Source organism: Pituophis catenifer, unplaced genomic scaffold (genome assembly GCF_029215685.1).
Source record: "Pituophis catenifer annectens isolate HBS135680 unplaced genomic scaffold, rPitCat1.0.hap2 SCAF_2, whole genome shotgun sequence".
In the NCBI taxonomy this organism is placed as follows: domain Eukaryota; kingdom Metazoa; phylum Chordata; class Lepidosauria; order Squamata; family Colubridae; genus Pituophis; species Pituophis catenifer.
The window spans coordinates 3,378,575-3,394,068 of record NW_027256882.1 but is presented as its reverse complement, the minus strand read 5'-3'; the positions used below and the strand labels follow the sequence as shown (position 1 = coordinate 3,394,068).

Below are 15,494 nucleotides of genomic sequence, written 5' to 3'. Positions count from 1 at the left end.
GTTGATATATAAGCATAAGCCTCCTCCCTTCTTTTTACCAGATGTTTCTGCAATTCTGTCTGATTGTTGAATCTGAAACCCTGAGATGGGCAGGCTGCTATCTTCAACTGATTCATTTAACGAGTTTTTAGAGAAGCATAGGGCTGCTGAATTGTAAAAATCAGAATTGTATCTGTTTAACATAGTTAAGAGGGGCTGGGGAGACAGAATTTATGGAATGTGGAATGTTTTCGTTCAATGTGCCAGACATAACAACGATAAGGCTGCTGAGAACCAAGGCCAAATTAACGTGTCCAACAATGACAGGAGGGAGTGCTGAGAACTTCATCTTCTTTCTTAGCTAATGTGACCTGTGACATGAGGGTGGGGAACAGTATCTATTCTTTACTTATACCCAAAATGCAGGAATTATTCTATTTTGCTTTCACCTTTGATCGTGCCGTTATGATGTACCCAATAAACTGGATTTTTGAGGAAGCCAAGTCAACTCAGAGTCTTGAATTAGTTGGGAGCATTACTCGGAACCCTGACAAGTAGTTTTTAAGGGAAAGTAGTGGTAGGGAAATGTGGATGCATATTAAGTTCTCATACCAAAAATAATCTAATTTGCCAATAAAGGAGAAAATGTGTAGATCACGGTTGAAACGAGGGGTCCTTGGTGCTCTCTGAGCTTCATTGTTTTGTTGCAGACATTTCATTAACCAAATTAGGGAACATCATCAGTGCACCAACCAACCTCAGAGGGCACCAAGGACACTTCAATCCAACTTGTATCCGCTGTGTCAAATTAAGATCTGAGTCCACCAGTATGAATGTAGAAGCAGGGAACCTTTTTCGGTCAAAGCCCTCTTATGATGAGATGGAATAATGACAGATGTCAATGTAGAGTGTGTGGAAAAAGCTTCTGGGTAAAAACTTTGTTTTTCATAGAAGGGCCAGAATGAACAGAAGCTAAAACAAATACATTAGGGCCATGTTCTTGTCTTTTTATGGTGTGTCATAAAGTTAAGGTAACTTAAAATTAAGTAACTATCAGTTGTGTTGTTACTTGCTAAACATGCATAAAATTCTCTTTGTTGCATTAAAAATTACTAACCCACTAAAGTGTTTGAATGACCTGGGGGGGGGATATTTCAGCTGCTGCTTGGTTGAAGCTGTTTTTTCAAATATTCTTATTAAATATTTTGGGTCAAACTGGAGAAAAAAAAAAGATACAGAAAGAAAAATCAGACGTTACCTCAATTTTTTAAAATGGATTTTAACCACTTTTCCATCCTATTAAATTTCATTTTCCTCACTGTAGCTAAACTCCGTGTGTCAGTGATGACTCCAAATGCGGTCGAATGTTTTCATAGCAATGGAGCCTTCAGCTTTTCTTGTTTTGCTTTTTCATTTTCATTTTCTCTTTTCATTTATGGTCTAATGATAGAACCCTGCATTCAATTCTCCAAGGGGCCTAAGCTTCCTGGTCACATTTCTTGAGGTAAATTTTCTACTCAATCCCTATTTAAAAATGGTTTTTCCACATCATACTTTAGATTTCTATTCTTTTTTCAGGATCTTCCTTTTCTTTCATCAGAAGAGACCGGAGGGGTCTATGCCCTTTCTGCCCCCCCCTCCACCTTGCTGAGAGGCTGAGTGAATAGTTTGAGAAGGGCAGATGCATATATTGAATTAAAGAAATAAAAAAGAAATAAAATCATTTTCCTGATTCTGCCTCCCCTCAGACAGGAGTTTCCAACAACCGCAAGACACAAACTGTCTTTCCCAGAGAGGCTCCTGGTCCTCCTCTTCTGACCGCCCGGCTGTTTCTGACAGGATTTGGACCCTTTGGAGGCCTCCCACAATCTCTGCTGAGCCTTCAGGGCGGCTGTTCTTGAGGGAAGCGACTTTAAATCCTCCAGAGATAATTTTTTTCATCTCCTGGACAGAAAAGGAGAGGAAGATGGAGAAATTGCTGCCTCTGGAGACCACGGAGCTTTTCTTGGGGAGGGAGGAATTGTTAGGGGCTTTCCCCCCTACTCCCATGCCCATTATCCCTGCCCTCTCGGTTCTCCTGTTTCCCGCCCTTTCTATAATCCTGGCACTTTGCGCCAAACCCACCAGGGGGCGCCATCGGGTAGGAGAAGTTAACGTCAGACGGTTCCCCATTGGTCCCGTGGAGGGCGAACGTCACAGCTGCCTTTCCAGAGGAGGCGGCGACGGGAGTTTCATCGCAAACACTTGCCGCTCTAGGACGCCGAACTCGTTCTCCTTAACCCCTGAGGCTCCGTAGGAGGTGGAGAGGCTGCGGGAGAGTCTGGTGGAGGGAGATTCAGACGTGCCCGGGGGGGGGGTGCTCTTCCCTGGTCCCATGCTCCTCAGCCGCCCTCTCCATGCGAAGAGCCCGAGTGGGGGGAGGGGAGGGTCGGCCTTGTGGAGGGCCAGGAGGAGAGGAGAGAAGCCGGGCGAGGAGGAGGCAGGATTCTCACCAGGTTCCCCGAGGGCCCGATCCTGTCTCCGGAGGGGGGAGAGAAGCGGGGCGGGGCCTCTCCAGCTGCCTCCTTCCCGGCCCTGCTCGGGGGCACCTCAGTCCTGCGCTGGGATGAGCTGCTTGGGGCTCCGGACAGGTTGGGTGAAGGTAGCTCACTGAATTCCACTTTCTAATTCTTGGTATTTATTTTTCTTTCCATCTCAGATACAGAAACCCGAAATTATTTGAAATCTTTGCAAGCCAAAAATTTTCTTTTGGAAAAAAAAAAAAAAAAGAGCAGAATCACTTGGCACCAGAAATGGACCCGTGAAGGAAAAGGCATCTGGAGATCCATCAGAGTCCTTGGAGCCATTTGGAGTTGCTCTGCAGGACAGAGAAAGGATGGAGACACAACCTTTTGGAAAGGAGGGAAGCAGAAAAGGCCGTTCAGCTGTTCAGCCTGGGATGGTGGGGAAGCTCTGGACAAGGACTGGGCAGGAGATCCTGGAGGAGGAAACCATCCTCCCTTCAAAAATTCAGCCCTGGGATTTCATCCAATGCCAGGTAGCTGAGGGTCCCCGAAGATTTTGCAGCCACCTCCATGACTTTAGTAATCGATGGCTGAGATCAGAAAAGTGCACCAAAGCCCAGATACTGGACCTGGTGGTTCTGGAGCAGTTCCTGGCTCTTCTGCCCCCAGAGATGGAGAGCTGGGTGCGGGAATATGGAGCAGAGACCAGCTCCCAGGCAGTGGCCCTGGTGGAAGGCTTCCTCCTGAGCCAGGCAGAGGAGCAGAAGGAGCAGGTCGACTTGCAGGTAAGAGTTCAAAAGAAAATAGAGAATGTGTTTGAATACTTCACCCCTTCTTCCCAAACATTTCTGACATTCATAATATGTGGCAGTGTCCCACCAATTCTTGTAGGACCTTGTTCCATTGTTTTCTCACTCAGCCACACTGATGGATATCGGGGCTTTGAGGTGTTCCGAATATAGGAATCCACTTTACATCATGTGATGTACATTAATTCTGCTTCTTCCATCCTTCCTCCTATTGGAAGTGCTGCACTGTGGAGATCAGGGATCCTGAGAGAAAGAAGAATCCGTCAAATCCCTCTCAGGAGCTATTTTTCAGGAGGATCCCTTGGGAAGATCAAACTCAGGACACCTCAGGAGGTAATTGAAGATCCTCCAATTACCCATCTGTCTTAACTTCGCTCCCTCTTCTCTTCTATAAAATACTTCCTTCTATTTCTTACTGCCATCCCTTACTCGTTACATCTGCCCAACCCACCAGAGTGCGGAGGCAGGGAATGTTGCGGGTGCCATCCCCTAGGAAGACACACCTGGTGAGACCCAGAAGAAGGGCCTTCTCTGTGGTGGCTCCCTCTCTCTGGACCATCATCCCCCCAGAGATTAGAATGGCCCCCCACAGTAGCACTCTTCCAGAAGGCATTGAAGACATGGTTCTGCCAGTGGGCCTGGGAAACCCAGAGCGGGCTGGAGCCCATTAAACGCCTCCTGTGAGGTGCTTTTGCTGGGGCAGGGGGTGGGTTGATTTTATTATATTAATGTATTATATAATTCTCCTTTCATTAGTTTTATTATTTTAATATGGGTTTAATATTTTGTAAGCTGCTTTGAGTTGCCATGTGTGAATAGGCAGCATATAAATTGTCTACAATAAATAAATAAAATAAATATTTTGTTATTTATTTTGAAATTGTTTATTCCTTACAGAGAAACAAAGAATGAAATTTTCTGGTTTTTATGATGACGATCAAACAGCGGTTGAACCTCTAAATCAAGTAAGAAAGGGAAAAATTATTAGATTGTATTCTCCCTTCAGGAAATTAAGTGGGTGTACAGAGTTCTCTCTCCTTCTATTCCCCCCCTTGTTTGGACTGAGTTATTTTTGTGTTCTTCCACAACATGGACAACAGAATAGCAGGTTGAAGTTGCTGTCAGCCAGCATACCTTCCTCTGGTTGTCTTGTTTTGCTAGGTGCTCCTCCAAATTTGCCTTTACAAGAAGCACTTATTTTAAAGTCCTTCAAGGATTAGGAATAAACGTATCACAGTGGCAGGAACTGCTGGACCATCTTTCTTTTTTAATTTATTGACCTCCTAAAGTACAGATTAACAGAGCTGGAAGGGACCTTATAGGTCATCTAGTCCAACCTCCCTACACCATTTCTGACAGTTGGCAGTCTTTTTTTTTTTTTTTAAATTTGATTTATATGCCGCCCTTCTCCGGAGACTCAGGGCGGCTTACAGTGCGTTAAGCAATAGCCTTCATACTTTTGTATATTTATACAAAGTCAGCTTATTGCCCCCACAATCTGGGTCCTCATTTAACCTACCTTAGAAAGGATGGAAGGCTGAGTCAACCTTGAGCCTTGGAGAGATTCGAACCAGCAGTAAATTGCAGGCAGCTGTGTTAATAACAGGGTGCTTTAAACCACTGTAGTACCAAGGCTCCTTACAGTCTAGTCTCTTCTTGAAAGCTCCCAGTGATGAAGCTCCCACTTCTGAAGGCAACTTCTGTTCCATGGGTTGATTGCTTTCACTGTCAGAAAATGTCTCCTTATTTCCAGGTTGAATCACTCCTTGTTCAGTTTCCATCCATTATTCCTTGACTGGCCTTCAGGTGCTTTGGGAAATAGCCTGACCCCCTTCCTCCCTGTGGCAGCCCCTCAAATATTGAAACACTGTTATCGTGTCTCCCCTGTTCCTTCTCTTCACTAGATTAGCCATGCCCAGTTTCTGCAACTGTTCATCGTATGTTTTAGCTTCCAGTCCCCTCATCATCTTGGTTGCTCTTCTCTGCACTCTTTCTAGAGTCTCAAGATCTTTTTATATCATGGCAACCAATACTGGATGCAAAGTTCCTAAGTGTGGTCTTAACAAGGCATTATAAAGAAGAACGAACATTTCATGTGATCTTGATTCTATCCCTCCTATCTTCTGGAGTGTTGGTATTCCTGTCAATTTGGTCTTGTCTGCAAATTTGATGAGTTCCCCTTCTATCCTCTTGTCTAAATCATTGATGATGATGAACAGATCTTGTGAATCCTCCTGTTCTGTTCTTTTCTCCGTGTTCAGGAGAGTTTTGTGTCCTTCGAGGAGGTGGCTGTGTATTTCTCTGAGGAGGAATGGTCTCAGCTGGATCCTGACCAAAAAGCCCTGTATTCGGAAGTCATGCTTGAAAACTATAGGAATGTGGTCTCTCTGGGTAAGAGTTTTCTTGTCCCAAATCAGAGAGTTCAAGAAGACAGATTATAGTTACTTTTTATTAAAAAATCACTAATCAGATATTGTCTCCTGGGAGAGAAAAAGAAAGGATCTGGCCTTCTGGTACTCCAAGGAAGGAAAGAGTCAATGTCTCTTTGCTGAGATGCTTTTGTGCCATAATGGAATGGAATGGAATGGAACAGAGGCCTAAAGTACTGCAGTGTGAGATCACGCAAGATCACTAGTGTGAGATCTTGCACTTCTGGTTTTGTGTGATCTCGCACTAAAGTAGTTTAGGCCTCTGTTCTCAGCAGTTGGAAGCCTGTATCAGATCCGACCAAAAAGCCCTTCCCAACCGATGAGACTTTGAGGCAGCGAAATAGCCATTCTTGAAGCCTCCCAACCTTTGCAGTTTCAGCGCGATGAGCATTTACAAACCAATGGGAGGCTTCAAGCATGGGACTTTGTTCCAAAGTTTCATCGTTGGGATCAAGGAACGGGCCAAGTGGTAGTCCTGACAGACAGACACCGTGGAGTAGTTGCACCAAGGTACACAGCGTAAGAATGAGCGTTTTTCAAAATGGTTTCAGTTCTCACAGGTCTCTGCCGAAATTAACCCAGCCGAATGAATCTCCTTTTCTCCTTATTCTTCCTTGGATGTTTCCCCTCATTATTCCTTGACTCAAAACAGACTTTGATTGAGATTTGCAGATATTTAGATAATTGTAAAGAAAGAGATGTTTTCTGGATATTTTCAAAGCTTTCAGGACTCATGAAGATAGAAATCATCCTGTGTATATCACGCCACTGTAAGCATGCAAACATAAAACATAATTGAATTTTGGAAAAATTCGGAAGGAAATTCACTTGACTTTGTACGGTTTGATTTTTTTTCTCTAACCTTGTTATCATTTTCATTTGTCTTTTGCTTTGAAGGTAATAATGGGCAGGAGAATCAAGATTCCTGTGAACTGTTCCAAGTGATCAATGCTAAAGATGGAACGGAGAAGTTTGGAATTCAAATGGAACTAGAAACTCATAATAGAAAACAGTCAAATGATTGGAATCAGGAAAGCTCATCTTTCACTGATGCTCCGATACAAGGCTTTCTTGCCCAAGAGGAGAAAAGAAGGAAAAAATATATTGGGAAAAGTGTGAAGCCAATCAAAGCGAAATTACAAGTAAAAGAACATTATTTAAGCGAAAACAAAGGAGAAGATGCTATAAAATGCAGAGAGCCGGGTAACAGGTTCAGAAGATATAGTAATCTTATTTTCCATAAAAGGATCCACTCAGGTGATAAACCGTATAAATGCATGGAATGTGGAAAGACTTTTGCTCTGCATAGTACACTTACTACCCACAAAAAGATCCACACAGGGGAGAAGCCATTTAAATGCATGGAATGTGGAAAGGCCTTTGCTCAAAAAAGTACTCTTATTTCCCATAAGGTGATCCACACAGGGGAGAAGCCATATAAATGCATGGAATGTGGAAAGACATTTACTCAGAGCAATGGGCTTACTATCCACAAAAAGATCCACACAGGGGAGAAACCATATAAATGCATGGAGTGTGGAAAGACCTTTGCTCAGAGCAGTGGACTTACTATCCACAAAATGATCCACACAGGAGAAAAGCCATTTAAATGCATGGAGTGTGGAAAGACCTTTGCTCAAAGAGGTAATCTTATTCGCCATAAAATGATCCACACAGGTGAGAAGCCGTATAAATGCATGGAGTGTGGGAAGACCTTTGCTCAAAGTGTTCATCTTATTTCCCATACGAAGATCCACACAGGGGAGAAGCCGTATAAATGCATAGAATGTGGAAAGACTTTTGCTCATTGCAGTTACCTAAGAATACACCAAAAGATCCACACAGGAGAGAAGTCATTTAAATGTATGGAATGTGGAAAGACATTTGCTCATACCAATGACTTAAGAATACACAAAAAGATCCACACAGGGGAGAAGCCATTTAAATGCATGGAATGTGGAAAGACCTTTGCTTATAGTAGTCGACTTACTATCCACAAAAAGATCCACACAGGAGAGAAACCATATAAATGCATGGAGTGTGGAAAGACCTTTGCTCAGAGCAGTGGACTTACTATCCACAAAAAGATCCACACAGGAGAGAAACCATATAAATGCATGGAATGTGGAAACACCTTTGCTCAAAGAGGTCATCTTATTTTACATAAGATGATCCATACAGGGGAGAAGCCATATAAATGCATGGAATGTGGAAAGACCTTTGCTCGAAGATATCATCTTAATTGCCATAAGATGAGCCACACAGGGGAGAAACCGTATAAATGCATGAATTGTGGAAAGACATTTGCTCGGAAGTATGGTCTTACTTGCCATAATAAAATCCACACAGGAGAGAAACCATATAAATGCATGGAATGTGGAAAGAGCTTTGTTCAGAAAGGTAGTCTTACTTCTCATGAAAGGATCCATGCTCAGGACAAACTATATAGCAATAGCAATTCCACTTAGACTTACCGTGTTTCCCCAAAAATAAGATCCTGTCTTATATTTTTTTGAACCCCAAAATAAGGGCTTGGCCTTATTGGGGGGGTCTTATTTGGGGGGTGCAGGAGACAGCAAGCGTGGCCACCTCATGGCTTCTGCTGTGTTGCGCTGTTACCATTGGGGTGCGTGTAGGCATCTTACCTGCCTTGCAGCTCCGTCGCGTGTCTTGCTGTTGTCTGCAGGCAAACACATAGGGTAAAAAAAACCTCGCAAGTTCAATCAAACTTCTGGAACTCGCAAGAAGTTTGGTTTTACCCTACGTGTTTGCCTGCAGACAACAGTGAGACATGCGACACAGCTGCAAGGCAGGTAAGACGCGCATCTTCCGTCTCCCCAGCCCCTGGCGGGGGGGGAAAGAAGAGACGGCAATATGCATCTTGCTTCTCCCCCGCCCCACATGCCGCCCCCCTCAATAAAGAGGCAGGTGCTGTGGAAAAGGGAGCCGGGTGGGTGCAGGCTTTGGGCATCTGGGGCTGCCGGGGGTTTCCCGACAGAGAGGTGTGTGCGGGACCGGAGGTTGCAGGTGAGGGGGATGGATGGATGGATCGGAGGAGCGGCTGTGTTGCTAATGCAATCCTTGATTGTATAAACGGAGGCATAGAATCAAAATTTTATGACGTTTGTGTGTCTATATTTTTCTTGACTGTACACCGCCTTGAGTCCTACGGGAGAAAGGCGGTATAGAAATATAATAAATAAATAAATAAATAAAATCACATGAAGTATTAGTACCGCTTCATAAAGCCTTAGTAAGACCACACCTGGAATATTGCATCCTGTTTGGGTCATCACATTACAAAAAAGATGTTGAAACTTTGAAAAAAGTACAAAGAAGAGCACCTAGCTGATTAAAGACTTGAAGACTAAAGCAACGATGATTATAGAAACTGGGCATGGCTAGTCTAGTGAAGAGAAGTACCAAGGGAGACAGGATAGCAATGTTCCAATATTTGAGGGGCTTCCACAGACAGGAGAGGGTCAAGCTATTTTCCAAGATACCTGAAGGCCAGAAAAGGAATAATGAATGGAAACTGATCAAGGAGACATTCAACCTAGAAATAAGGAGGAATTTTCTGACAGAACAATCAACCAATTGAACAGCTTGCTTTTGGAAGTTGTAGGAACTTTATTACTGGAGGCTTTCAAGAAGGGATCAGACTGTCATTTGTCAGAAATGGTGTAGGGTCTTGTGCTTGGGCAGGGAGTTGGACTAGATGAACTACAAGATCTCTTCCAACTCTACTAATCTAATATCTAATTTTTTTCCCAAACCACCAGAGGGCAAGATAAGAAACAATGGATGGAAATTAATCAAGGAGAGAGCAGAATTTCAGGCAGAAATGTATTAATTCTGAATTCCTTACTATTGTCACAACTTTTCTTCCTTTGCTTACTATTGTCAGTCTGCCTTTCCTGCTGCTTCACATTATATAACACAAGTAACAACTAAGAAAGAAAACCATAATGAAAACAAGTGATGCAGAATTAGAAAATCCAATTCATGAGATCTTTTTCCTAATTTTGTGGTGATCTTTCCTTGCCTTCCCTTGTGTTGCCCATCTCTGGACTCACACAATCTTATCAATACCTTTTTTAAAGTGAGGTCTCCAGAACTGAACGTAGTATTCCAAATGGTGTCTCACTAAAGCCCTATGTAAAAGGATAGGACCTCCTTTTTGCTGATGGTGATACCTCTGGTGGTGCATCCCAGAATGTTTTCTGCCTTCATAGCTGCCTGGCCACACAGTTTACTTTTTTCACATAGTTGTGTAAAAAAAGTGCTGCTTGAACTCATTTATTAAAATAGTTCTAGCATTGTGGAAATACCTTTGTGTCTGTTCCAACCTTCCTCCACACAGAGAGCGTTAAAACAAGTAGTGTCAACTCTCAAAACGACTATAGCTGAAGACATATTGGATTCTTAGTTGCCATACTTGGGGGGGGGGAGGTGGAATTTATGGAACGTAGAATGTTTTCCCCCAACGTGACGGATATAAGAACGATAAGACTCCTGAGAACCAAGGCCAAATCAGTGTGCCCAACAATGGCAGAAGGGAATGGTGAAAAGTTCATTATCTGCTTTCTTGGCTAATGTGACCTGTGAGACGAGGGAGGTGGACAGTATCTATTCTTTACTTATGCCGAAAATGTGGGAATTTTCAATTTTGCTTTCAACTTTGACCATGCAGATATGATGTACCCAATAAACCAGATTTTTGAAGAAGCCAAGGGCTCAAAGTCTTGAATTGGTTGGGAGTATTACTGGGAACTATGACAAGTAGTTTTATTAAGGGAAAGTGGTGGTAGGGAAATGTGAGTGCATATTAAGTTCTCATAGCTAGGCAGCCTATGGCCAACCCAGGCAATAATTTACAATAATTTATTAAGTAACCATTTGAAGTTACAAGCTAACATTGCAAATGATCAATCAAAAAGGAAGATCTTTGGAAAGCACTGGGTACCAAAATAACATGAAATTAAGAACTACTTTAAAAAAAATACTTCAGTCCTTCCGGATGAAACAGGCAGAAATGCAAATGAAACCTTTCTCTGGAATATCAAGATACCAAAAATAATCCAATCTGCCTATAAAGAAGAAAATGTGCAGCTCATGGTTGAAATGAGGGGCCTTTGGTGCTTTCTGACTCGTTTTGTTGCAGATGTTTCATTACCCAAACTAGGGAACATCATCAGTGTACCAACTAACCTCAGAGGACACCAAGGACCCCTCAATCCAACTTGCGTCCGCTGTGTCAAATTAAGATCTGAGTCAACCAGTATGAATGTAGAAGCAGGGAACCTTTTTTGGTTTAAGACCTTTTTGATGGAATAATGACAGGTGTCAATGTAGAGGGTGTGCAAAAAGCTTCAGGTTGAACAATTTGTCTTTGAAACAAGGGGCCAGAATGAACAGAATGAAACAAATGCATGAGCAAAAGATATTTTTCAAGCATTAGGGCCATGTTCTTGTCTTTTTATGGTGTGTCAGAACATTAAGGTAACTAAAATTAAGTAACTATCAGTTGTGTTGTTACTTGCTAAACATGCATAAAATTCTCTTTGTTGAATTAAAAATTTCGAACCCACTAAAGTGTTTGGATGACCTTGGGGGGGGCATATTTCAGCTGCTGCTTGGTTGAAGCTGTTTTTTCAAATATCCTTATTAAATATTTTGTGTCAAACTGGAGAAAAAAAATAGACACAAAGAAAAATCAGACGTTACCTCAATTTTTTAAAATGGATTTTTAACCACTTTTCCATCCTATTAAATTTAGTTTTCCTCACTGTAGCTAAGCTCTGTGTGTCACTGTTGACTCCAAATCTGGTTGAATGTTTTCATAGCAATGGAGCCTTCATCTTTTCTTGTTTTCCTTTTTCCTTTCCTTTTTTTCTTTTCATTTATGGTCTAATGATATAATCCTGCATTCAAAGCTCCGAGGGGCTTAAGCTTCCTGGTCACATTTCTTGAGGTGAATTCCCTACTCAGTCCCTATTTCAAAATGGTTTTTCCTCATCATAGTTTACCTTTCTATTCCTTTTTCACGATCTTCCTTTTCTTTCATCAGAAGAGACCGGAGGAGTCTCTACCCTTTCTCCTCCATCCTTTGCTGAGAGGCTGAGCGAATAGATTGAGAAGGGCAGCTGCATGTATTGAATTAAAGAAATAAAAAAGAAATAAATTATAATCATTTTCCTGATTGTGGCCTTCCTGCCTGTGTCCCATCTGCCTCCCCTTCAGGCGGGAGTTCCCAACAACCGCAAGACACCAGCTGTCTTTCCCAGAGAGCCTCCTGGTCCTCCTCTTCTGACCGCCCGTCTGTTTCTGACAGGATTTGGACCCTTTGAGGTTTCCCACAATCTCTGCGAAGCCTTCAGGGCGGCTGTTCTTGAGGGAAGCAAGTTCAAATCCTCCAGAAAGATTTTTCTCCGTCTCCACAGACGATTCTTAGAGAGGAAAGAAGAGGAAGATTGAGAAATTGCTGCCTCTGGAGACCATCATCCCTACCCTCTCCGTTCTCCTCAGGCGCGCTCCTGTTTCCCGCCCTTTCTACAATCCTGGCACTTTGCGCCAAATCCACCAGGTGGCGCCTTCGGCTTGGAGAAGGTAACGTCAGGCGGTTCCCCATTGGTCCCCTGGAGGACGGACGTCACAGCTGCCTTTCCAGAGGAGGCGGCGACGGGAGTGATATCGCAAACGCTTCCCGCTCTAGGAAGTCGCACTCGTTCTCCTTAACCCCTGGGGCTCCACAGGAGGCGGAGAGGCTGCTGGTGGAGGGTGATCCAGACATGTCCCGGGTGAGGGGGGGGGTGTCTCTTCCCTGGTCCCATGCTCCCCGGCCGCCCTCTCTATGCGAAGAACTCGAGTGGGGGGAAGGGAGGGGAGGGTCGGCGTTGCAGAGGCCCAGCAGGAGAGGAGAGAAGCCGGGCGAGGAGGAGGCAGGATTCGCACCGGGCTCCCTGTTTCCGGAAGGGGAGAGAGCGGGGCGGCCTCTCCAGCTGCCTCCTTCCCGGCCCTGCGCTGAGATGAGTCGCTTGGGACTCCTGTCAGTTTGTGTGAAGGTTATTCAGTGGCTGAATTCCACTTTCTATTTTTTGGCGTTTGTTTTTCTTTCCATCTCAGATATGGAAACTCAAACCATTTGAAATCTTCAAAAACTAAAAAAAATGTTCTCTTGGGGGAAAATAAAAAGAGCGGAATCACTTGGAGGGATCAGTCCTGCAGCCCCAGAAATGGTCCCGTGAAGGAAAAGGCATCTGGAGACCCACCAGAATCCTTGGAGCCATTTGCAGTTGCTCTGCAGGACGGAGAAAGGATGGAGACACAACCTTTTGGAAAGGAGGGAAGCGGAAAAGGCCCTTCAGCTGCTCAGCCTGGGAAGGGGAGGAAGCTCTGGATAAGGACCGGGCAGGAGATCCTGGAGGAGGAAACCATCCTCCCTTCAGAAGTTCAGCTCTGGAACTTCATCCAAAACTGGGATACTGAAGGTCCCCGAGGACTTTGCAGCCGACTCCATCACTTTTGTAGGCAATGGCTGCGACCAGAGAAGCACACCAAAGCCCAGATGCTGGACCTGGTGGTTCTGGAGCATCTCCTGGCTCTCCTGCCCCCAGAAATGGAGTGCTGGTTGCGGGAGTGTGGAGCAGAGACCAGCTCCCAGGCTGTGGCCCTGGCCGAAGGCTTCCTCTTGAGCCAGGTGGAGGAGCTGAGGGAGCAGGTTGAGTTGCAGGTGAGAAACTTTAGGGAATAGAGAATGTGTTTGAATACTTCACCCCTCCTTCCCAAACCTCTCTGACATTCATTGGTGGCAATGTCCCACCAATTCTTGTAGGACGTTGTTCCATTGTTTTCTCACTCAACCACACAGACGGATATTGGGGGCTTTGAGGTTGTATTCCAAATATAAGAATGCACTTTATGTTGTGTGATGTACATTAATTCTGCTTCTTTTTTCCTTCCTCCTATTGGAAGTGCTGCATTGTGGATATCAGAGATCCTGAGGGAAAAAAGAATCCATCAAATCCCCTTCAGGAGCTATTTTTCAGGAGGATCCCTTGGGAATATCTAAGTCAGAGCACCTCAGGAGGTAATTGAGGATCCTCCGATTACCCATCTGTCTTACCTTCACTCTCTCTTCTCTTCTATAGAATACCTCCTCCTATTTTGTTATGCATTTTGAAATTTTTTATTCCTTACAGAGAAACAAAGAATGAAGTTTTCTGGTTTTTATGATGGAGATCAAACAGCGGTTTTATCTTCAAATCAAGTAAGAAAGGGAAACATTATTAGATTTGTATTTTCCCTTCAGGAAGTGAAATGGATGTGCAGAGTGCTCTTTTCTTCTATTTCCAACCCCCCCCCCCTCTTTGTTTGGCCTGAATTATTTTTGTGCTTTTCCACAACATGGACAGCAGAATAACAGGTGCAAGTTGCTGTCAGCTAGCATAGCTTCCTCTGGTTATCTTGTTTTGCTGGGTACTCATCCAACTTTGAGTTTACAAGAAGCAATTTTTAAAGTCCTTCAGGAATTAGGAATAAACATATCACTGTGGTAGTAACTGCTAAAGACCCATTCTTGTTGTAATTCTTTGACTTGAAATTGTACAAAATAATATCCAATCTTCTGATTTGCACCTCGATTAAGAGATTAAACATTCCTGCCTTGCAAAGAATGAGAAATGACATTCCCAGGGAATTTTCTTTTCTTTGTTTTCTTCCATTCAGCCGATGGCTCAGACTACTAGATCAATCAATGATAGACAGAGCGATAGATCAGTTGATCCAGAGTGGGATTACTTTACTGAAAGGCACTGAAGGTTTTGCAGAATAAATGAACTTGATAAAACTTTCCCCAAATACTTCTCCAATCAAAGAAATTTTCAGAATTGTCCATTTTCTCACCTAAAATTAGGATATGTGTGACGCACAGCCATTTAACTTAGTGCATATCTTTCCTTTGGAAATTTGGGAACAATGGAAAAGAATAACAGAGTTGGTAGGGATCTTAGAGGTCTTCTAGTCCAACCCCCTGCTCAGACTGGAAGCCCTATTTCAGATATATGGCTGTTCAATTTCTTCTTAAACACCTCCTGTGTTGGAGCATCTACAACTTCTGGAGGGAAGTCATTCCACTGATTAATTGTTCCCACTCTCAGGAAATTTCTCATAAGTTTTAGGTTGGTTCTTTCCTTGATTAGTTTCCATCCATTGCTTCTTGTGCCATCTTCAGATGCTTTGGAAAATAGGTTGTCTTCCTCTTCTTTGTGGCAGCCTCTTAGATATTGCAACACTGCTATCATGTCCCCCAAGTCCTTCTTTTCTTTAATCTAGACATACCCAATTCCTGCAACCGTTCTTTATATGTTTTAGCCCCCAGTCCACTAATAGTTTTTGTTGTCTCAACATCTTTTTTAAAAAAAATTATTAAGCAATTTTTTAAAAAAACCCAAAAACAGATGTTTACATCTTCTTCTTTTCAACATCTTTGCATCAGTAATCCATATTTATACATTTTCTCTTTCTTATCTTAATATATCTTTTGTTCGTATATTTCTAGTATATCATATATATACCGTTATAATATATTCTGTTAATCTAAATATTTTATTTACATTTAACATAAACAGGTTCTCAACATCTTTTTATAGGTGGTGACCAAAACTGGATGCAATATTCCAAGTGTGGTCTTACCAAGGCATTATGAAGTGGTATTAACACTTCATGTGATCTTGATTCTATCCCCCTCTTAATGCAGCCTATGATCCTGTTGG

General features: G+C 43.1%; 3 protein-coding genes across 3 annotated transcripts in view; all 3 read left to right on the top strand.

Annotated features, from left to right (window-relative positions):
- LOC139309254 (zinc finger protein 91-like) overlaps positions 1–15,494 on the top strand; it is a 105,539-nt gene that overhangs the window by 64,327 nt on the left and 25,718 nt on the right. The window contains exon 5 of the mRNA XM_070933312.1: positions 6,619–8,035. Within this exon, the coding sequence (XP_070789413.1) occupies positions 6,619–8,035 (1,417 nt within the window). The remainder of the gene's footprint in view (positions 1–6,618; positions 8,036–15,494) is intronic.
- LOC139313416 (zinc finger protein 75D-like) lies at positions 2,461–6,298 on the top strand. The gene is made up of 6 exons (XM_070939030.1): positions 2,461–2,474; positions 2,678–3,268; positions 3,511–3,625; positions 4,190–4,257; positions 5,554–5,683; positions 6,273–6,298. The coding sequence occupies exons 2-6, from the start codon at positions 2,855–2,857 to the stop codon at positions 6,296–6,298; spliced, it is 753 nt and encodes a 250-aa protein (XP_070795131.1). The 5' UTR covers positions 2,461–2,474; positions 2,678–2,854.
- LOC139311649 (zinc finger protein 24-like) lies at positions 12,470–13,753 on the top strand. The gene is made up of 3 exons (XM_070936134.1): positions 12,470–12,521; positions 12,847–13,453; positions 13,716–13,753. The coding sequence occupies exons 2-3, from the start codon at positions 13,040–13,042 to the stop codon at positions 13,722–13,724; spliced, it is 423 nt and encodes a 140-aa protein (XP_070792235.1). The 5' UTR covers positions 12,470–12,521; positions 12,847–13,039; the 3' UTR covers positions 13,725–13,753.